Source organism: Harpia harpyja, chromosome Z (assembly GCF_026419915.1).
Source record: "Harpia harpyja isolate bHarHar1 chromosome Z, bHarHar1 primary haplotype, whole genome shotgun sequence".
Classification (NCBI taxonomy): Eukaryota; Metazoa; Chordata; class Aves; order Accipitriformes; family Accipitridae; genus Harpia; species Harpia harpyja.
In genome coordinates, this window is record NC_068969.1 from 79,280,622 (window position 1) to 79,297,994 (window position 17,373).

Genomic DNA, 17,373 nt, shown 5'->3' on the forward strand with positions numbered 1-17,373 from the left:
ACTGGCTGCATGGCTGGGCCCAAAGAGTTGTGGTGAATTGAGTTAAATCCAGCTGGCAGGCAGTCACAAGTCATGTTCACCAGGGCTCAGTACTGGGGCCAGTTCTGTTCAGTATCTTTATCAATGATCTGGATGAGGGGATCGAGTGCACCCTCAGTAAGTTTGTAGACAACACCAAATTGGGTGAGAGTGTTGATCTGCTTGAGGGTAGGAAGGCTCTACAGAGGGATCTGAACAGGCTGGATTGATGGGCCAAGGCCAGTTGTATGAAGTTCAAAAAAGCTACATGCTGGGTCCTGCACTTGGGTCATAACACCCCCATGCAACACTACAGGCTTGGGGAAGAGTGGCTGGAAAGCTGCCTGGAGGAAAAGGACGTGGGGGTGTTGGTTGACAGCTGACTGAATATGAGCCAGCAGTGTGCCCAGGTGGCCAAGAAGGCCAATGGCATCCTGGCCTGTATCAGAAATAGTGTGGCCAGCAGGACTTGGCAAGTGATCATTGCCCTGTACTTGGCACTGGTGAGGCACTGTGTTCAGTTTTGGGCCCCTTACTACAAGAAAGACATTGAGGTGCTGGAGCATGTCCAAAGAAGAGCAATGAAGCTGGTGAAGGGTCTAGAGAACAAGTCTTATGAGGAGCAGCTGAGGGAAATGGGGTTGTTTAGTCTGGAAAAAAGGGGTCTGAGGGGAGACCTTATTGCTCTCTACAGCTACCTGAAAGGAGGTTGTAGTGAGGTGGGTGTCAGTCTCTTCTCCCAAGTAGCAAGTGATAGGATGAGAGGAAATGGCCTCAAGATGCAGCAGAGGAGGTTTAGATTGGATATTAGGAAAAAATTTTTCATTGAAAGGGTTGTCAAGCATTGGAACAGGCTGCCCAGGGAAGTGGTGGAGTGACCATCCCTGGAGATGTTTAAAAGATGTGTAGACGTGGCACTTAGGGACGTGGTTTAGTGGTGGATTTGGCAATGTTAGGTTTACGGTTGAACTTGATGATCTTAAGGGTCTTTTCCAACCTAAATGATTCTATGATTGTATGAATTTGTGGAAGATTAAAAAATATGCCTCATTCCAATACTTCTTCCCTGAGTGCCCATGTCTGACCATTGCCAGAAGCAACATACTAGTGTAAATGGGCCTTTGGTCTTGCTTAATATGGCTGTTTCTATCTTCTTAGTCCAGTCAGTCTTACCATATTATAAAAAAACTGTAGAGATTTTACACTACTTTATCCTCTCCCACCTCCAAATCACATATTACCTACCAGGCATCAGCTTTTAAATGCAGCCATGGAAAAGGTCTTCAGATGATCATGATCATAAGAGAAAGTTATATTGGTGCCAGTCATTTCTGCCAGGAACAGTATTAATGTGTTTAATGACTATCTAGAACACTTAGAATTAATGTTATTTGTAACAATATAAACAAACTGTTCATTTCTATGTTCATTAGCATATTCTGGACAATCCTTTCAGAAAAGTCACCAAAATGGACTTGGAAATGAAGAAGAACCATGATTGTCTGTACAGCTTCAGGTTTTACTTGACTATAGTATGACCTGTGTTTTTGTGACAGCAGTTAAATTTAGGTTCACATGAAACTGAGTAGATACTGGATTATCATCAGAGTTCATAATGTCAACTAATGCAGGTTTCCCATACGTTCACTCTAGTATCTTTAATGCTAATTAGCTACAGAGTTATAGCAGGGAATGAGTTTTAGGGTGATACTCATTTGCGTATAGATGGGTACGTAGTACCACCTGAGCTGGCTTAGAGGAATGGAGATTTTTGCATAGTGGTGGCAGGTATGTCATAAACGAGCAGAATATTCTCCACTTCTGATGCAGCATGTGGAGGTCAAGTGAGACACCAGAAGGTAACTAAAATGTCACCACCATATGTGTGTTTAGGAAACTGAATTCCAGTGTGTATGTCATGTTATCATTGTGTTTTTCTTAGCATTGCAGAAGAGAATCATACTGAACATTGCACGTACTGAGTTTTCATTATGCAGACTAAAATAAATCAAAAACTGTGGTTTCAGTATTAGTTTGTACAAACTGTGAGAATGCATATTCAGTATGTACATTGCAGATAGGCTGGAACCACAGACAGTGCACGCAATCTCTGCCATAAATCTGTGCTGAGTCATTTTATATCACTGCCGCTTAGTCCAGAGCATGACGCTCACATTTGCGTGGTTTTATAGCTGCCAAAATTATTTCCCTTTCATGTCTTCAACCTCAGAGGATAGTTCAGCATTGCTTTGAAATTCATGGAAGCTAGATTTACAAATACATTCAACTTCCTTACTTCCACTGATTTTTGGAAGGTCAGCATTTGAAAATCAGATGCTGATTCCAGTTTACAAAATAGGAAATGGAGATCTAGTCTGTAGCATCTGTAATGCATCCTGGAGTTAAACAAGTGAGAAAAAAGGTTTTGTCCCACTGCACTGTGAGCTCAAGTTTGGCATTACAATTTGGGAATAGTTTTCTTGGTGAGAAGGATGAGGCAGTACAACTTGAAGGTGAAAAGATCTCAAACGGATGGATCAAGGTTTCCCAGGAGACGTCTGGCAATCTCCGTATGTAATTCTTTGTGGTCCTTTGCTAGAGCCACTCATGTTGCCTGTGTGCTCATGCTGGCCCAATGCTGTTTGACACAGACACGAGACCGGAATAAGGCCCAGTGTTGAAGTACGGTGTGTACTGGTACAGTACTGCGTGAACCAACTTAAGTATTAATTTCCATATATTTTGCAGACTCATGTGCAAACTCAGACTAATGTAAAGCTTTTATTGTGATTAAATACAGTTGTTAATCATGCCTAATCTCTAAAGATGGCAATTCAGGAAGTACTTTGTCACTCAGTGCTGTTTATGAAGCAGTCATTTACGGAGCTTTATTCCAGCTGAGTCCGCAGCTTGAATTATACACAGGCCACTCAGAAAAAGTTACCTAGGCAACCCTTCAATTGGTCCTTTTGTGCTCAAATTTTACCTCAGTCATCATGTTTCAAAGCTGAGTGTCCATCTCAGATTGATTTTCCCACCCCAAGAGCATCTACCAGAATGGAAAAGGGATGGATTTGGTTTTTAGGAAGTAGCCCCACAAACTCCTGCACCAGTCCAGTCCCCCAAAAGTCAGACTTCAATAGATTGCAGCAGTGAAGTACAGATCATCTGCCCACTTTGGTAAAGAGCTGAAAGCTAAAGGCAAAAGCTAGCCTCTTACGTTGCTTAGGAGCCCCTTAAGTACTGTGTGGAGTGTGGCAAATTGTGCCTATGTACGTTTTAAAATCTTAACCTATTATATAGCCTGTTCACTTTACTGTTGTCCTACAATCATGCAACTTGGGAGTTTCACAAAGTGTAGGGGTTAACAAAATACTGTCATCTGACATAACTGTCAAAGTAGCTGCAGCCTGTCAATGTGTCAAGAGGTAAATAGGGATTTGCTTCCAGTCCATTGGTGTCAGGTGATACTGTCATGATGGAAGAGCCTGAGCTAATAGTTGCACTTGCTTGTGTAGGTACTGGTCAGTTCAGGTAACTGAGTAGTTGAACAATTCAGGAGTTCATAATAGTAGAATAATTAAGACCAGTTATTCAGCGGAAACTAGCAGTAAGTAGAAAATATTTTGAACAATACCAACATATGCTGACATTTCATCAGTAACTCTTTTGCTTAGAAAAAAATAACTGATGTGGTCATTCAAATGACTGCTTCTTACAGCATTGTCATAAGGTGTATGTAAGTGATCTTAAGACAGGGCAATAACTAACAAGAAACCTGTATTATAAATCTATGGGAGGAGTAACTTGCACACTGCAGAGAGGACTGAATTCTCAATTATTATCTTTTTGCAAAAGAAGAAAAGAAGAACACTACATGAAGAAGTAGTTGTATACCTCTGATGCTCTCAAACACAGTTTTCACCACGTACTCTTTTTTGGACTTCTTTAGCTTTCACTGAGCTCTCTAGAAATTTTTCCACAAGCTTAACAGGGTTTGCATTACACACATCTATGTGAAAGAACCATTTAGGCCGTTTTTTTCTGTTGCCTTATTCTGTGGTATAAGTTAGATCCATGTGCAATTCTGGAGTGATCGCCTACCTGTGATAAAAGTTAAAAAGTTATTTTAATACATACACCCAAAAGACTGAATCACGCTCACTTTGCTTTCTTTCTGTGGCAGTCTAAGAGGGCTCCATTTTGTTAGCAGAAGCAGTCTAAGGAAAGAGAAGTGTGTGGCAACCAAAAGGTTTTCTGTCATGGCAGAAGGTCCCTCTACACCTACTCTGTAATGGAGATGAGAGCTGAACAGCATACACATAAAAGGAGACTAGAGATTGATGTGAAAATCAGCTACACAAATAAGAGAGGAATGTCTTCCCATTAGCTCTAGTACCAAGTTGTTAAGAAAACTGCTGTGTTGTGGCTGGGCTAAACATGAGAGGGTCAAGCTGGAAATAAGAGATTCCCCACGAGGACAGCCCGGCAGTGGAGCCGGGGCCCAGGGAGGTTGGGTCATCTCCATCCTTGATGGTTCCACAGCTTGACTGGGCAGAGCGCTGAGTCAGCCTGGTCTGACCCCCTCAGCTGAGCAGTGAAGCTCCCAAGGTCCCTGCCAGCCTGAAGTACCCTGTGGTCCTATGGACAAGAAAATAAATATCTCTTTCTCTCTCTCTAATAATAATAACTTTTAAAGTTACTCACAAAAGCTTAAAAAGTTAGATATATATTTACATATATATGCACATATATATGTATTTATGTGCGTATATTTGTGTACACACACACGCACATACATTATCTCTGTCTCTATCTCTATCTCTATCTCTATCTCTGTCTGTATGTGGCCAGGCTTGATGCAGTTCAGACCAGTTTTGACCCCTGACTAGACTAGGCCACATCCCAAAGGAGAGCCTGTGGGAAGACGTATCAGAGGCAAAGGTTCCCCTCCAGGGAGAAGGCACAACTCTGCTCCATGCATCCCAAGGGACCAGCATCACTGTCAGCATAGCCACAGACAAATGTCCTCAGGCAGCCTGTGCTGCAGGGTTATCTCATAGTCTGGCCAAAATCTTTTTACTCTGTACTAGCTAATGTTGTTAGGTAGGTGCAGTGTTAATGGTATGTTTTCTGGCCCCATGGGTTCTCACTGAAACACAGCACAGTCCTCAGGACTCCTCTTTAAAGAATCCATAACCTCATTCACCCATTTCAGTATTCTACTCACTGCGGCTTTTCTTACAGAATGAAGAGGATGAGGACCAGCCTCTCAGCCTGGCCTGGCCTGACACCCCACGCAAGCAGCTCACCTACCTTCTTGTACTACCTATTGTTTTTCCACTGTGGGCTTCTCTCCCGGATGTCAGAAAACCTGTAAGTAACTGTTGTTGTAAGTCAGTGTGTTCTGCACAACGGGGTGGCTTTCTAGCTAAATGCCAAAAAAGGACAGTAATGGATTTATGTAAAAATAGGGCTAATGATTTTTTTTGATATTTTCTTTTTTGAAGAAGAGGTCACACATCATTCTTCAAATCTTCAATTGTGTGCTTATGGGCAACTGGTTGGTAACAGCTCTATAAAGATTGCTCTTTGTATTCACTAATATTTTATGACACAAAGCGAAAGCTCTTAAAACTTCTTCAGGGCCTTCAAATCTGCATTTCTAGATCTCCACTGAATATCACATAAGTGCTGAGGAAGTCTGTCATCTGCAGTGCCCTAAAGGGTATGACTGGAAAGATTTTAGACTGTCTAAATTTTCTCTGTGATTCAAAAATAATGATATGCATTTCTCTTAAATGCGTGTTCTACTAGACCTTTGTCTTCTACTTGTCATCTTTTAATTTTCATACTAGAACAAGATCCATAAGTCCATCCATGTGTAAAATACTTGCTAGTTTTGTCCCAAACACGGCTTGAAGTAATGTAAGACTGATTATTAATACAAATGACTTTTTGTGACAAGTTATCAGGTCTTATCACTTTTATGTTCACATATACAAATAGACCTGACTGGGGAGGTTCATGGAAAGTAAAAGGAAAAAAGTCAAGAGCTGAAAAAATCCTTTTTTAATCTCTTTTCCTTTCTGGATCAAAAATTGATTTAAAACTGCTGCAAGAGGGGGATGCACAGCTTATAAGGTTATAAATCAACACCCTGAATTCTTTTTTCCTCCTCACACACACTGAAAAACTGCAATTCAGTGCAAGAAACAAGCTAAAATAAGACCTCTGATTTGTTTTTAGATAAAGGTTTCTCAAAGGATATAAACTGACATTTTCCCTTCCAATCTTTAAGCTTGCTTTCTTGAAGTTTTCAAACAACTCTGGTAAACATGTTTTGTTTGGTAACACAGAGAACATACTACATGAATTTCAAGATTGTTTATTTCTTTATTTATGCCCTCCTTTTATCATTGAGAACCATCCCTGTAATTTTTTTTCATAGTTTGGCCCCAAATAAGAAAGTACTGCTAAGAAATAAGTACGTCAATTATTTTGAATTTTGAAAATCTGGAGTTAACATCAATAGACATTTAGCCTTATCCAATATTCTGTACTGTACAAATGAGAACCGTTGTTACAATAATGGTTTTGGAAAGCAAATATCTCAAGAAGTTGTGTGGAAATGTGTGATGGGTGTGATTATTAACACTAGTATTACTCACAGCAGAACTGGCATGCTGACATCTTACAGCTAAAATACCCTGCCGTAACACAAAATATAAGCACGGTTGTATACGCCAGATTCGTCAATGGGCAACAGAGTTTTTAAATTTCATTCACTGAAAGGAGTAGCTTTTTATACAGAAGTAAAAGAAATATAGGTTTTTATTACATGTAGTAATAACAGAAGAGGTAATGGGCTGTATCAGTATGACAAGCTGCTTGCTTTGAACATTGCTGTCAAAGAATTAACCAGATGGTTGCATAAACTGTGTAACTTTTCAAGGACACTTCATTGGTGTGTTTGACTCTCAAATATTTTCACTTATGCCCGGGTGCCATCCCTGCTATTCCCTTCCTAACAACAACAAAACCCAATATCACAGCTCAGCATGTGCATCAGAAAATAACTTTCCATGAAATCCATAAGGCAAAAGTTAAAACAAACCTAAAATAATACTTAAGTAGATTTTGTAGGTAGGCCTACCCTCAGGGGCTTGATTTGCCAGCGTGGTAATTTTAGTCAGAAAGCCAAATTCTGCATCAGGATGCTCAGATTAGCATGTGGATATATAAAATGAACACTTGTGTGCTATATACTGATTTGAGAGACCATATGGATCCTTTGACATCCTCTGTGGGTGTCCACTTATCAAAAATGAGTTCTCCTTTCCTCCTAGAGTCTCTTTTCTACAGTATATTTTATCTCCACATAATGGAGATGGTTTGACTGCATTTACTTGTACTATACCGAGCTATATTTAGCTCCATGAGACCCAGAAGCTCTAGAAAAATTATTTCTTATACAAGGTCTCTGGTTATAAAGTTAGCAAAATCCTTGCTGCTTTATTATACTCTGGTGTACAGATACGCAGATTTTTATATACTTAGAGTAGGCTATGCATTAGTTCAACTAACTCTCAGCTGTTTCAATAGCTGACATGTTTTAATGTGTGTTTAGTGCCTTAATAATACCTGCTCACATTAAGCCAGTATATATTAAAATCCTTACTATAACATCAGTAATGTTGCTGGCAGTACACCAGAGGTAGGTGTGCCCTTGGGGAATTTTGTACCTGACTTTTTGTTCAATAACAGGTATTTTTCCTGTACTAATAGCGTATTTCCCCAGTGGTTCTGTAAAGGCCACAAACCTAACTGTCCACCTCCTGCAGTAAGGGATATTGACAGATTGCAAGGAAAATGACATGACCAAGGTGGCCCAGTGGGTCAGTGGCAGACATTGAACAACATCTCTCTTGTTATAGCCATACTGCACTGTCCATCCCTTTGTCTCACAGGCCAGACAAATGGCTACTGGGGCTCCAGTCCTGCTGTCACTGGACCCATATGGGGCAGTTCGTTGTATCTCTGCAAATTCCCATTACCAATGAAGAGGTACAACTTACATGAACTCTTGTTGCCATACAGAGATGCACTGTTACCAAGGGGACAAGGACAAGATGTTCCTGCACAGATCCAGTTACAGGAGGAGGTTCTGAGTAATCAGATTTAAGCACTGTCAAGTATGAAAGGAAAATCAAAGCTTGCAATGCAGATAAATTTATGGATGAGACAAACATATGATTCATTCAGGTTAAAGGTAAAGTAAAGATGTTGATAATAATACTGGCTAAAATTAGGACAGTTACTTTGCAAATTACTAAGCACTCACTATCTTTCAGGATCAGGCTCTTAGAAGAAAAATCTTCGTACTTGGATTATTCTTGCTACTCAAACTCCTGTTTTTCAGACGCTGGCATGAAATCAATGCAGAAATGTACCAAAAAAAATGTCCTTAAGATTGCTAATAGACAGGAACAGTACCAATACAACCAACCTACAGTGAAACTACAAAATTCTTTCTCTTTTGTTAAAAGAAAATTGTATATGAACTGAATGAGCCATGACTTTTCTCATTTGTCTGTTACCATGACCACAACAGAACCAATTGGTAATAAATGGGGTTCTCTGTCTTTACAAGGCAACCATCACAACAGCTACAAGAACAGGTGGACAGAAGTATTGCTGTCTGCCATCTCTGACTAATTCTTCTAGGAAAATGCTTGGAATTGGCAGCTCTCTAGATTTCCAATAGCGAGGGAGCTGCAATGAGATCAATCTCTAAAAAATGCTGTTATTAGTTACAAAATAAGCATGACTATTATTATACTCTGGAAATAAAATCCAGCATCTGAAAAAGAATCAGCACTCTCATTACTGCTTTTTAAAAAATTTCATCTATATGCAAATTACATAGCAGCATCTATGGAGTCCATTCTTGATTTCATCACCTGTAATATGTACAAGCTTAAAATTTTGCCCTTTTGGAGTTTAAATGTTCCCCCTTTTAAGATAGGTCATTAAACTGTTCCGCCTATTAAAGTACTCTTAGTCTTGAACTGCTGCTTATCAGTTAATTTTACTGGGAGAGGATTGGCTAAGACAGGCTAGGAATACACATGCTGCAAAGTTACTGACTCGTAATTCTTAGCCATCCAAATTCTGTGGGTGTCTGACTCAGATAGGCAATGTCTCCTTGTTTTGCAAGAACCATTTGGTATATATAATCACACTGACAGAGAGCTATTACTGGCCAGTACAGCTCTTGCTGTATTAGTTTTGTATAAGCCAATGTATGCTTATATCTGGAGTGTTGTATAGTGATTATTCAAATTGCATTGCTATGAGGTGCTCTGTGTAGAATTTGTGACCAGCTGCAACTAGCTTATGACTTCATCATCTCATTCACCATATGTGTTGCCAGAAAATCCCAGTATTTACAGGAAGACAAAAAATCTTGACAGTTAAGAGAGTTGGCTACTAAGAATGGTGAAAAAGAAGTGCTAGCTATTAAGTTTAAAAAAAGGAAATTGCTGTTTAGATTCATTTATCCCTCCCAGACTCCGTTCTGTTCCCACTGGTGTCAGATCACTATTTTAACAGCCATCTTTGTGTTCCTTTCAAATCATGTTCCTATTCAGACTAAGGTCTTCCATCCCCCAATGCATGTAAAGTTTTGGTTTTAAAATCTAAACTTCATCTGAGTAGGTTTAAATATTGGAAGCTCATCAGATTTTCTGATTTGACAAAAATTTAGAAAAACTAACTGCTTTGTAAAGAATTAAGCAGTTAAGAAGCAGATCAACCAAAGTACCCTGGACAGTTCTAGAAACAGTGCTTGTGACAGTAATGGAATTTCTATGAAAAAGGATGTTTCCAGGTGCCATTGTGGCTATTTACGCCTGTATTTAAAGATAATGCCTTTAAAACACCTACTGGAATGATTTTCTAACTCCAACAGAAGTTCAGTTATTTATGTATGAGGGGGTTTGGGATTGTTGTTAAATCTGTACCATCTTTAATATGTGTTCCTATGTATATTCAATTGTGGAATTGTACAGGTTGCATTAGTCAATGTTTATGAGCTCAGTTTTCAGGAGGGCCTTTAGCATTATGCAGAGTGCCCACAGGGAGTGAGTAAGTGTTCTGTAGCACAGCCTACAGTTGCACCTGCTGCTAGAGCAGATATGGACCTTTTAAATTGTCGCATCTTGTAGATGAGTATGCACAATTGTCATTGCTGACTTTACCTTTTCTCTATCAGTAATGACCTGATCTCATTCCACTTACATCAGCAGAAAGAGTCTACACAACTTCAATGAGCTGTGGACCAGCCTTGCTCTTTTCTGGTTCAGCTGACAAAAGACAGTGTCATCCCCACATAACCAGCTCTAATGGCTAGCCCAATTCACTAAGCACCTCTTAGTCCACAGCCACCCATGCTGATCAGTTCCTAAACGTGAGGCTATCCCATATAAATGCCTCTTGTGTCTGTTATACAAGAAAAGCTGGCTGTGCAGCTCCATAAACTCCCTAAAAGAGGTCTTTGTTATGGCTTGAGCAAGCTGAATTGGCAAAATCCAAATAGTATTTTCTCTCCAAAAGTCATGTTCAGGGAAAGCCCTGCAGTCCTGTCTGCTCCCACAACACCTAGGAATGACCCACAGGCTAATGAGTCTCCTTGTGCACCAGGGTCATGTCCTGCAGTGGAGAGGGGTACAGGCAAGGTGCACTGCCCAAAAATTTTGGAAGACCCTGCAGAGCAAAAAGTGGAAGTGGATTTAGGGAGGATTTAACACGAAAAGGTAGTCCTGGAGCAAGTATTCAAAGTGGTATAACTTCCACAAGCAGTCCTACTGGTTATTCATGAAAAATTGTAGGACTCTGCTAGTGGCATGTCAGAAGTAATCTGGGGTGAGGATCTGTGTTCAGAAGGTCGATGCCCATAAAGATTGTGGTTTCATTCAAGACTGGTAGCATTCATTCACAGTACAAATTTCATTTCAAACACTAATTTGATTAGACAGTGATTGCCTGGTACAGTACTGCAGTCATGTTTCCGTCCTTTAGTAAACTTGATCTCTTTTTGTTACATAGATCTAGCTAGCCAATAGGAAATATGGAAGATACAAAAGACTGGAAAGAACAGAAACCAAAATAAATAATTAATCTGTAAATAACCCATTCATTGGCTAGAAGAATGCTTTCTATTCCAAGTTTGACATTAGTAAGGGAGACGCTAAAAATGAAAATGAAGTTACTTTGGTGTTATATGGATTTTTTAATTCATTGAAGGGCCTTGAAGTGTGTTTTACATGTTTTTATAACAAACTTCTCTACAAAACAAAGCATGGCAAATATGTGCTTAGCGTATCTTCTGTTCTAATTGAGAAAGTGGTTGTTTTCCGATGAAAAGTAAATGCCCTAATAAATTTTAAATGTGTATTTTTTTAGCTCTGTCACATGGCAGCCCTTGTTATACTGACTGTGAAAGGTGTTGTGCAAAGTTATCGATGTATGAATGAAAGGTATGGGAACCTGTTTTAGCAATTTGAAAACATTCTTTCTGAATAAGCATGAAGTTATTAATAAATTTAGAAGTCAAACCACCATTCAGCTAAACACATATCCAAACTGTGGCATAACAGAATATGACACAAATGACAACCCCAAACTTGCCATTCATCATACAATTTGTTAGGAGGTGTTATTTTACAACTGAAGCAGTCGGAAGAATGAGGCACAGGGAAGTATATATCAGTGTAGTGAGTCAGTTTCTTACCATTCTTGACATTTTTTTTGATCACCTAATGATGATGAGACTAGTTGGTCAGAACAGGTGATCAGAAAAAAGGAGAGGCCGCTGACATTTTGAGAAGCAAATAAGAGTACAGCATGTCAGCCTTCAACATAGGTATTCACTGTTTCTCTCTGTTTCTGTTTCAGAGCTCAAGAAAATTTTTTCCTATCACATTTTTTGGCTCTATCAGCTGGATTGCATTTTTTTCTTACTTAATGGTCTGGTGGGCACATCAGGTAAGGAGGTGATACTGGTACAAAATACAAGCCCTGCATTGTGTTTTGCACTGTGAGAGATCATTTAGTATCAGAGTCCGTCATCTATATCATGCTGAGGAGTGCGTTATTTTAGGAGCTGTGACCATGGATAAAGTAAATCACTACTCAGTAAATGGAAAGTAGTTCAGAGGGCTGTGGTTGTCCGGACCACAGGACTTCATCATTCTGGTAACATTAGAGCCATCAGCAAATGCTTGTCAATACCTACTGGTTCTATTTGACAATCTTACCTTTCTCCTGAAACTTGTGGAAATCTGTGAAAATGAGTAATTCTCCAATCTTGCCTGTATTCTCCAAGCTAGTCGGCAAGCTCCAGGTTAATATTCCTGGTTAAACAAGTTTACAGCAGAAAGCATTTCTTCACTGCAGGACATTTTTTTTCTTTTTTTGCTTTTAGGTTGGAGAGACCATTGGTATTAGCGAAGAAATCATGGGATTGACTATTCTAGCTGCTGGCACATCCATTCCTGACCTTATTACCAGTGTTATTGTAGCACGCAAAGGTCTGGGGGACATGGCTGTATCCAGTTCTGTTGGAAGCAACATATTTGACATCACAGTGGGGTAAGTCCTACAGCAAGAAAATTGTGTCTATTTTAACAAGTCTTTTGTTCTTAGCATGTTGCTGTGGTTTTGCCAAGGTGCCGTCTACAACAATTTTCTGCCATTGGTGCTTAAAAAGGAGAGTGATGCAAATATGCAATGGATGTTACTGTTTCAAGTGCTCAGAAGTTTATAGATATTTGCATGACAGAACTGTTACAAATTTGTTGCCTAATTCTCTGATATATTGCAGAGCTGCCTCGGCAACTGAATTGCACTTCAAGAAGTATGCAAGAGCATTGTTCTGAGAAAGAATTTCTGAAGCTTTTTTTCATTTTGTCAGGTTGCTGTTGTTTGCTTATGTTACCACTCATTGTGGTTATACTAGAGCTTTCTTTATAAATGATGATCAGGAACAATTCATTGCCTCTGCCGTATTCAGCATGTTGCCTGTAATAAAAACAGAACGTCATTGTTTTGTGTAGCTCATTTAGGCTGTTCTTGATATGTGATTTTCTTATATACCTGGCAAGTCCCAAATTACAAACCAATTCTCTATTAACACAAAGGACCCTTTGTATAGTTCTGACAATGTGAAGCAACGTAAGATGGTGCAGAAATGTGCTATTTACACTTTACTGCTTCATGGCAGCTCTAGGGTAATGATGTGTGGCGTGTGGTTGGAAATCAAATTCCTTTTTTACCTTTTGAGACCAAGCTAGATCAGGTCCAGAAATGTTGTAATCTATGTCTCAGTGTTTCAAAAATGTGCAGGAAATATACAGACAAACTCTGTCTTTATATCCCCATTCCCATCTTCAGCACAGGATAGAGGCACAGAGAATCATGTCCATACTCTCAGTTTCTCCATCCTTGATTGTTTCTTGCTGTCACATAAGCAGAAGAACAGGTCTAGTCATAGTTGTAGTCCTGGACAGCCTAGTCGTAGAATAGATCATGGTTTTCACTGCTGAAAATATACCAGCAACTGCACAGATACAAAAAGGAATCCTGAAGTTAGAGTGGATAGTAAATGGCTTTTTTACTCCATCTGTTAGCTAGTGGCAGTACCTTTGGACACAGCAGAAAGACTGGGCCACTTTTTTCTATTAGTCCAGAAGCATGAAGTGTTTGAAATAACATCTATAAGCAGCAGATCTGCAAAATACATGAAAATATTATTCCCTAACATGTGCTTCAACTTAGAGCACATAGGGTGCATTACAAAACTTTTCCCTTTTGAAGTGCTTTTTTACTTTTCTTAAAATTTTTAGTCTTCCTGCCAATGGAAATGTTGTCCTCTACCAGTCTGCTAGACCTGGTATATTTACAACAGAAATGGCACAGTGGAGCTATAGGCTGGTGTAGTTAGTACTGAGGCTGTAATAAATTATTCTCTCTTGAGCTGCTTATTCAAAGTTTGAATGTTGTAAGCTTCTGACAACTCTCTTCATGCTTTCTAAGCCTGCTAAGCTCCAACCAGTGGCTTAAATATTTATTTCAGCTTGACATCTTCCAGAGGGATGTTGCCTCATTCTGTGGCATTGGAGATGAGAAATGTAATGACAGCAAAAACAGAAACAGAAATTAAACTGGAGTTCCGTTGAAGTTCACATTTTAACACAGGTTTATACAATAAATGTGGATGAAGACTTTTAAGGGCCAAATTTTGGGAGCAGTGCCTTGCAGAGTGCTGGTTCTTCATGGCAAGGACATGTCTTTATGTGACCCACCCTCCTGTCATGCAGACTCTTGGAAGTAGATTCTTCCACAGATGGTCTGAAATCCAGAAACAAAAGAAAGGGGTCTTTCTGCTCACAGACAGGATGCCTGGTGATTTGTCAGCCAAGGGAAATATAATTCACCAATGTAACTGGTAGAAGAGTGGGGAGCCTAAATCCCATGTGCTCTCCCCAAGAACCATGAGCAAGCTGACAAATTAGATTTATGTACATATTAGAAGAGTTGAAACTCTTCCTGCCTCACTTTATGCAGGAAGCTTCTGATTGTATTTTGAAGTGCCTCCAGAAACTTTCTAGTGTCCCTTTCTGCACCTCTGCAATTTTTCCAATTTATTTTTCTGTTTCTTAACAGCCTTCCTCTTCCGTGGCTCCTGTATGCTGTGATTAACAGCTTTGCCCCGGTGACAGTCAGCAGCAATGGTCTGTTCTGTGCGATTGTCCTCCTCTTCATCATGCTGCTCTTTGTCATCCTCTCCATCGCTTTCTGCAAGTGGAGGATGAATAAAATCCTGGGCTTTCTCATGTTTGGGCTTTATTTTGTGTTCCTGATTGTCAGTGTCCTCCTGGAGGACAAAGTGATCCAATGTCCTGTCTCCATCTAGTGGAAAGTGCTGTTTCTCAAGAAAAAAAAAATATATTTATTTAAAAAAATACATATATCAAAATGAAACAGTGAAAAACCGCAATGGAAAGCTTCTATGAGAATAACATGCGGATTTGTAAATTTCCTCTCCCTCAATTTTAAAAGAGAGAAAGAAAGAAAAGGATACAAAGGGTGGATCCCAGAGATGAAGAATGACCGCTGCTGGACAGCACAGTCACACCTGAAGGGCTGAGTCCAGCTGCACTGAGGTTTTCTTTGTCTGCTGCAGGACATCCTCGTTGCTCAGTACTGGAGATGCTGCGCACGCATGGAAGTGGTGAAAGCTGCTGCTTCTCCTATGCCTATGGTACATATCTGCAGACTTCTCGTTCTCTGTAGTAGTATACACAGACACACAGCATGCTCAGTTCTTAAAGCTCTCATTTTATAGGGGGAATGTTAATATTAACTTTGTGGAGGTACCACCCCACACACATCCTGGTATGGGATTTTTCTGATAATCTGCTGAAACTCCTGAGTGGAAAGCATACACCGAGCACATGAATCACAGACAGGGAAGAGCTTGCTCGTCTCTTCATATAAGTGGATTTATATGATGTGATTTCAGCAAAGCCAGGGACTTCATCAGTGTTTTGATCCTCTGCATCACAGTTCTGTAAAGGCAATCAGCAGGACATTAATGGTGGTTTATTACATCTTGCAAAACTCTTCAGATTCCAGAAACTCTGGCTCTGGCACTGAAGGGGCCACACTGCCTGGCCATTTTGTAACTGTGCAGATTTTCATTGCATTCACATGCAAAGACCAAAATGGGGATACTCTTTCTTCTTTAACAGCAATGCAGCATGCAGAGAGATTATACAACTACTGTGTGAACACACCATTTTTTCTAATGCAGCAATACCAACAACAGTACCAATGGCTTTCAGATGCTGTTATCATTATGAGTTTGCCTTTTCATGCCAGAAGAAAAAGGCTAATTTGCTTATGCATAGTATTTCATACAGAAAATAGAAGTAGTTGTAAAGTGGCAGCCTAATTGCTGAAGTGGGTATCTTTCACTATTACTTGGAGTGTAAGGACCTTCACAGCTACATATAGCCATTGCTGGAAGAGATCCCCAGCTGATGTACAAAGCTGGGGCAGTTCATATTTGCTCTTACAAATCTTGAAACTAGGTAGGAGAAACTAACAATTTAAATATAGTGGAGCTGCAGGAAACCTACCTGAAAATTTTTCAGTATTGCTGGAAGTGTGAATGTCTAAAGAAGCCCAGGAAGGAGTGAAAATGCAATATTCTTTTCCTGAAATCCTGAGGAAAGGAGAAGGTCCAAACCTAGAACAAAAAAATAAGGAGGGAGAAAGCAACGAAGTTTTCATCTTTCCTGTAGTTTGGATGATCAAAAAAAAAAATAATGAGAGGACTGGAATGGGTGTTAAGAAATTATTACAGATAATCGTCTTGTTTGTTCAAGTCTTTTGTGCAGTTAGAATTCATGAAATTTCAGTGCATTTCTGTGACCTGTTTCAGCATTGTTTTGTATTTGTATTGTGCTCACAATGGCAATACCATGCTCACAGCTGTGTAACAGAAGGCTCAGCACATTTTGTCTTGTCCATTTTTCTGTGTTCCATGCTGTTTGCATCTCACTCATCCCCTTTGTCCTTTACTGTTTTCCTGTTATATGTGTTTGTATGTAACAGTATCTGGTTAGAGAGTAAGGACTTGACAGAAAACAATGGTAGAGAAAACAGTAAAAAACACATATTAAAAATTGCTAAAATGTTAATACTATCTGATGTCATGAAGAAAAAAGTGAGATACTCATGAACAAAAGCAAAAAAACCTGTGAGTTACAATGTCTACTACTCATGTCTTGTTCTAAGGTATTAAGTCCTAGCTACAGTCAGAATCAGTATTTGATCTTAACCATACATTTGCAACATCTCTTGCTTCTTAGTGCTTTTTGGTGTGAGCTTCTCTCGTTGTGAGCAAAAATTTGCCTATGTATTTAAGATCCTTCATTGCTCCAGAATCCTTACCTGTCTTAACGATAGTGCTGCCCAACTCTTAACATTTGTTTCAACGGGTGTACACAACGGAAAGATAGGTATATACATACCTACAGTGCCCTCTACTGACAAGATCAGCAATCTTGCAAAAGGAAATCTATAACCCAAATTCTGAGCTCAAATGAAACGGATGTCCCAAATTACAGAGCTGACTCCACAGTATAATCTGTCCCAGAGGAGTCACCAAATGCTTTTATTTCTGATGACTAGCTCAAAACAAGCGATCCTTTCCCAATTGAGCAGAATAAGACAGAGTGATCTAAATGAGCGTGTGCAGGATCGTGATAGGTCTGCATGTATGAG

General features: G+C 39.7%; 1 protein-coding gene and 1 long non-coding RNA gene across 4 annotated transcripts in view; one reads left to right on the forward strand and one right to left on the reverse strand.

The window, feature by feature from the left end:
- SLC24A2 (solute carrier family 24 member 2) overlaps nucleotides 1–15,101 on the forward strand; it is a 113,394-nt gene extending 98,293 nt beyond the window's left edge. For all 3 annotated transcript variants that reach the window (XM_052777679.1, XM_052777678.1, XM_052777680.1), the window contains 4 exons: nucleotides 5,266–5,394; nucleotides 11,977–12,066; nucleotides 12,506–12,672; nucleotides 14,746–15,101. In XM_052777679.1, the coding sequence (XP_052633639.1) occupies nucleotides 5,266–5,394; nucleotides 11,977–12,066; nucleotides 12,506–12,672; nucleotides 14,746–14,995 (636 nt within the window). In that variant the 3' untranslated portion in view covers nucleotides 14,996–15,101. The remainder of the gene's footprint in view (nucleotides 1–5,265; nucleotides 5,395–11,976; nucleotides 12,067–12,505; nucleotides 12,673–14,745) is intronic.
- On the reverse strand, nucleotides 6,395–16,876 carry LOC128137062 (uncharacterized). Its single transcript, XR_008233542.1, has 2 exons — nucleotides 16,224–16,876; nucleotides 6,395–13,101 (listed from the first exon to the last, which is right to left on the reverse strand). It is a non-coding gene; the product is annotated as an uncharacterized LOC128137062 (long non-coding RNA).
- Between the last annotated feature and the right edge of the window lie 497 nt (nucleotides 16,877–17,373).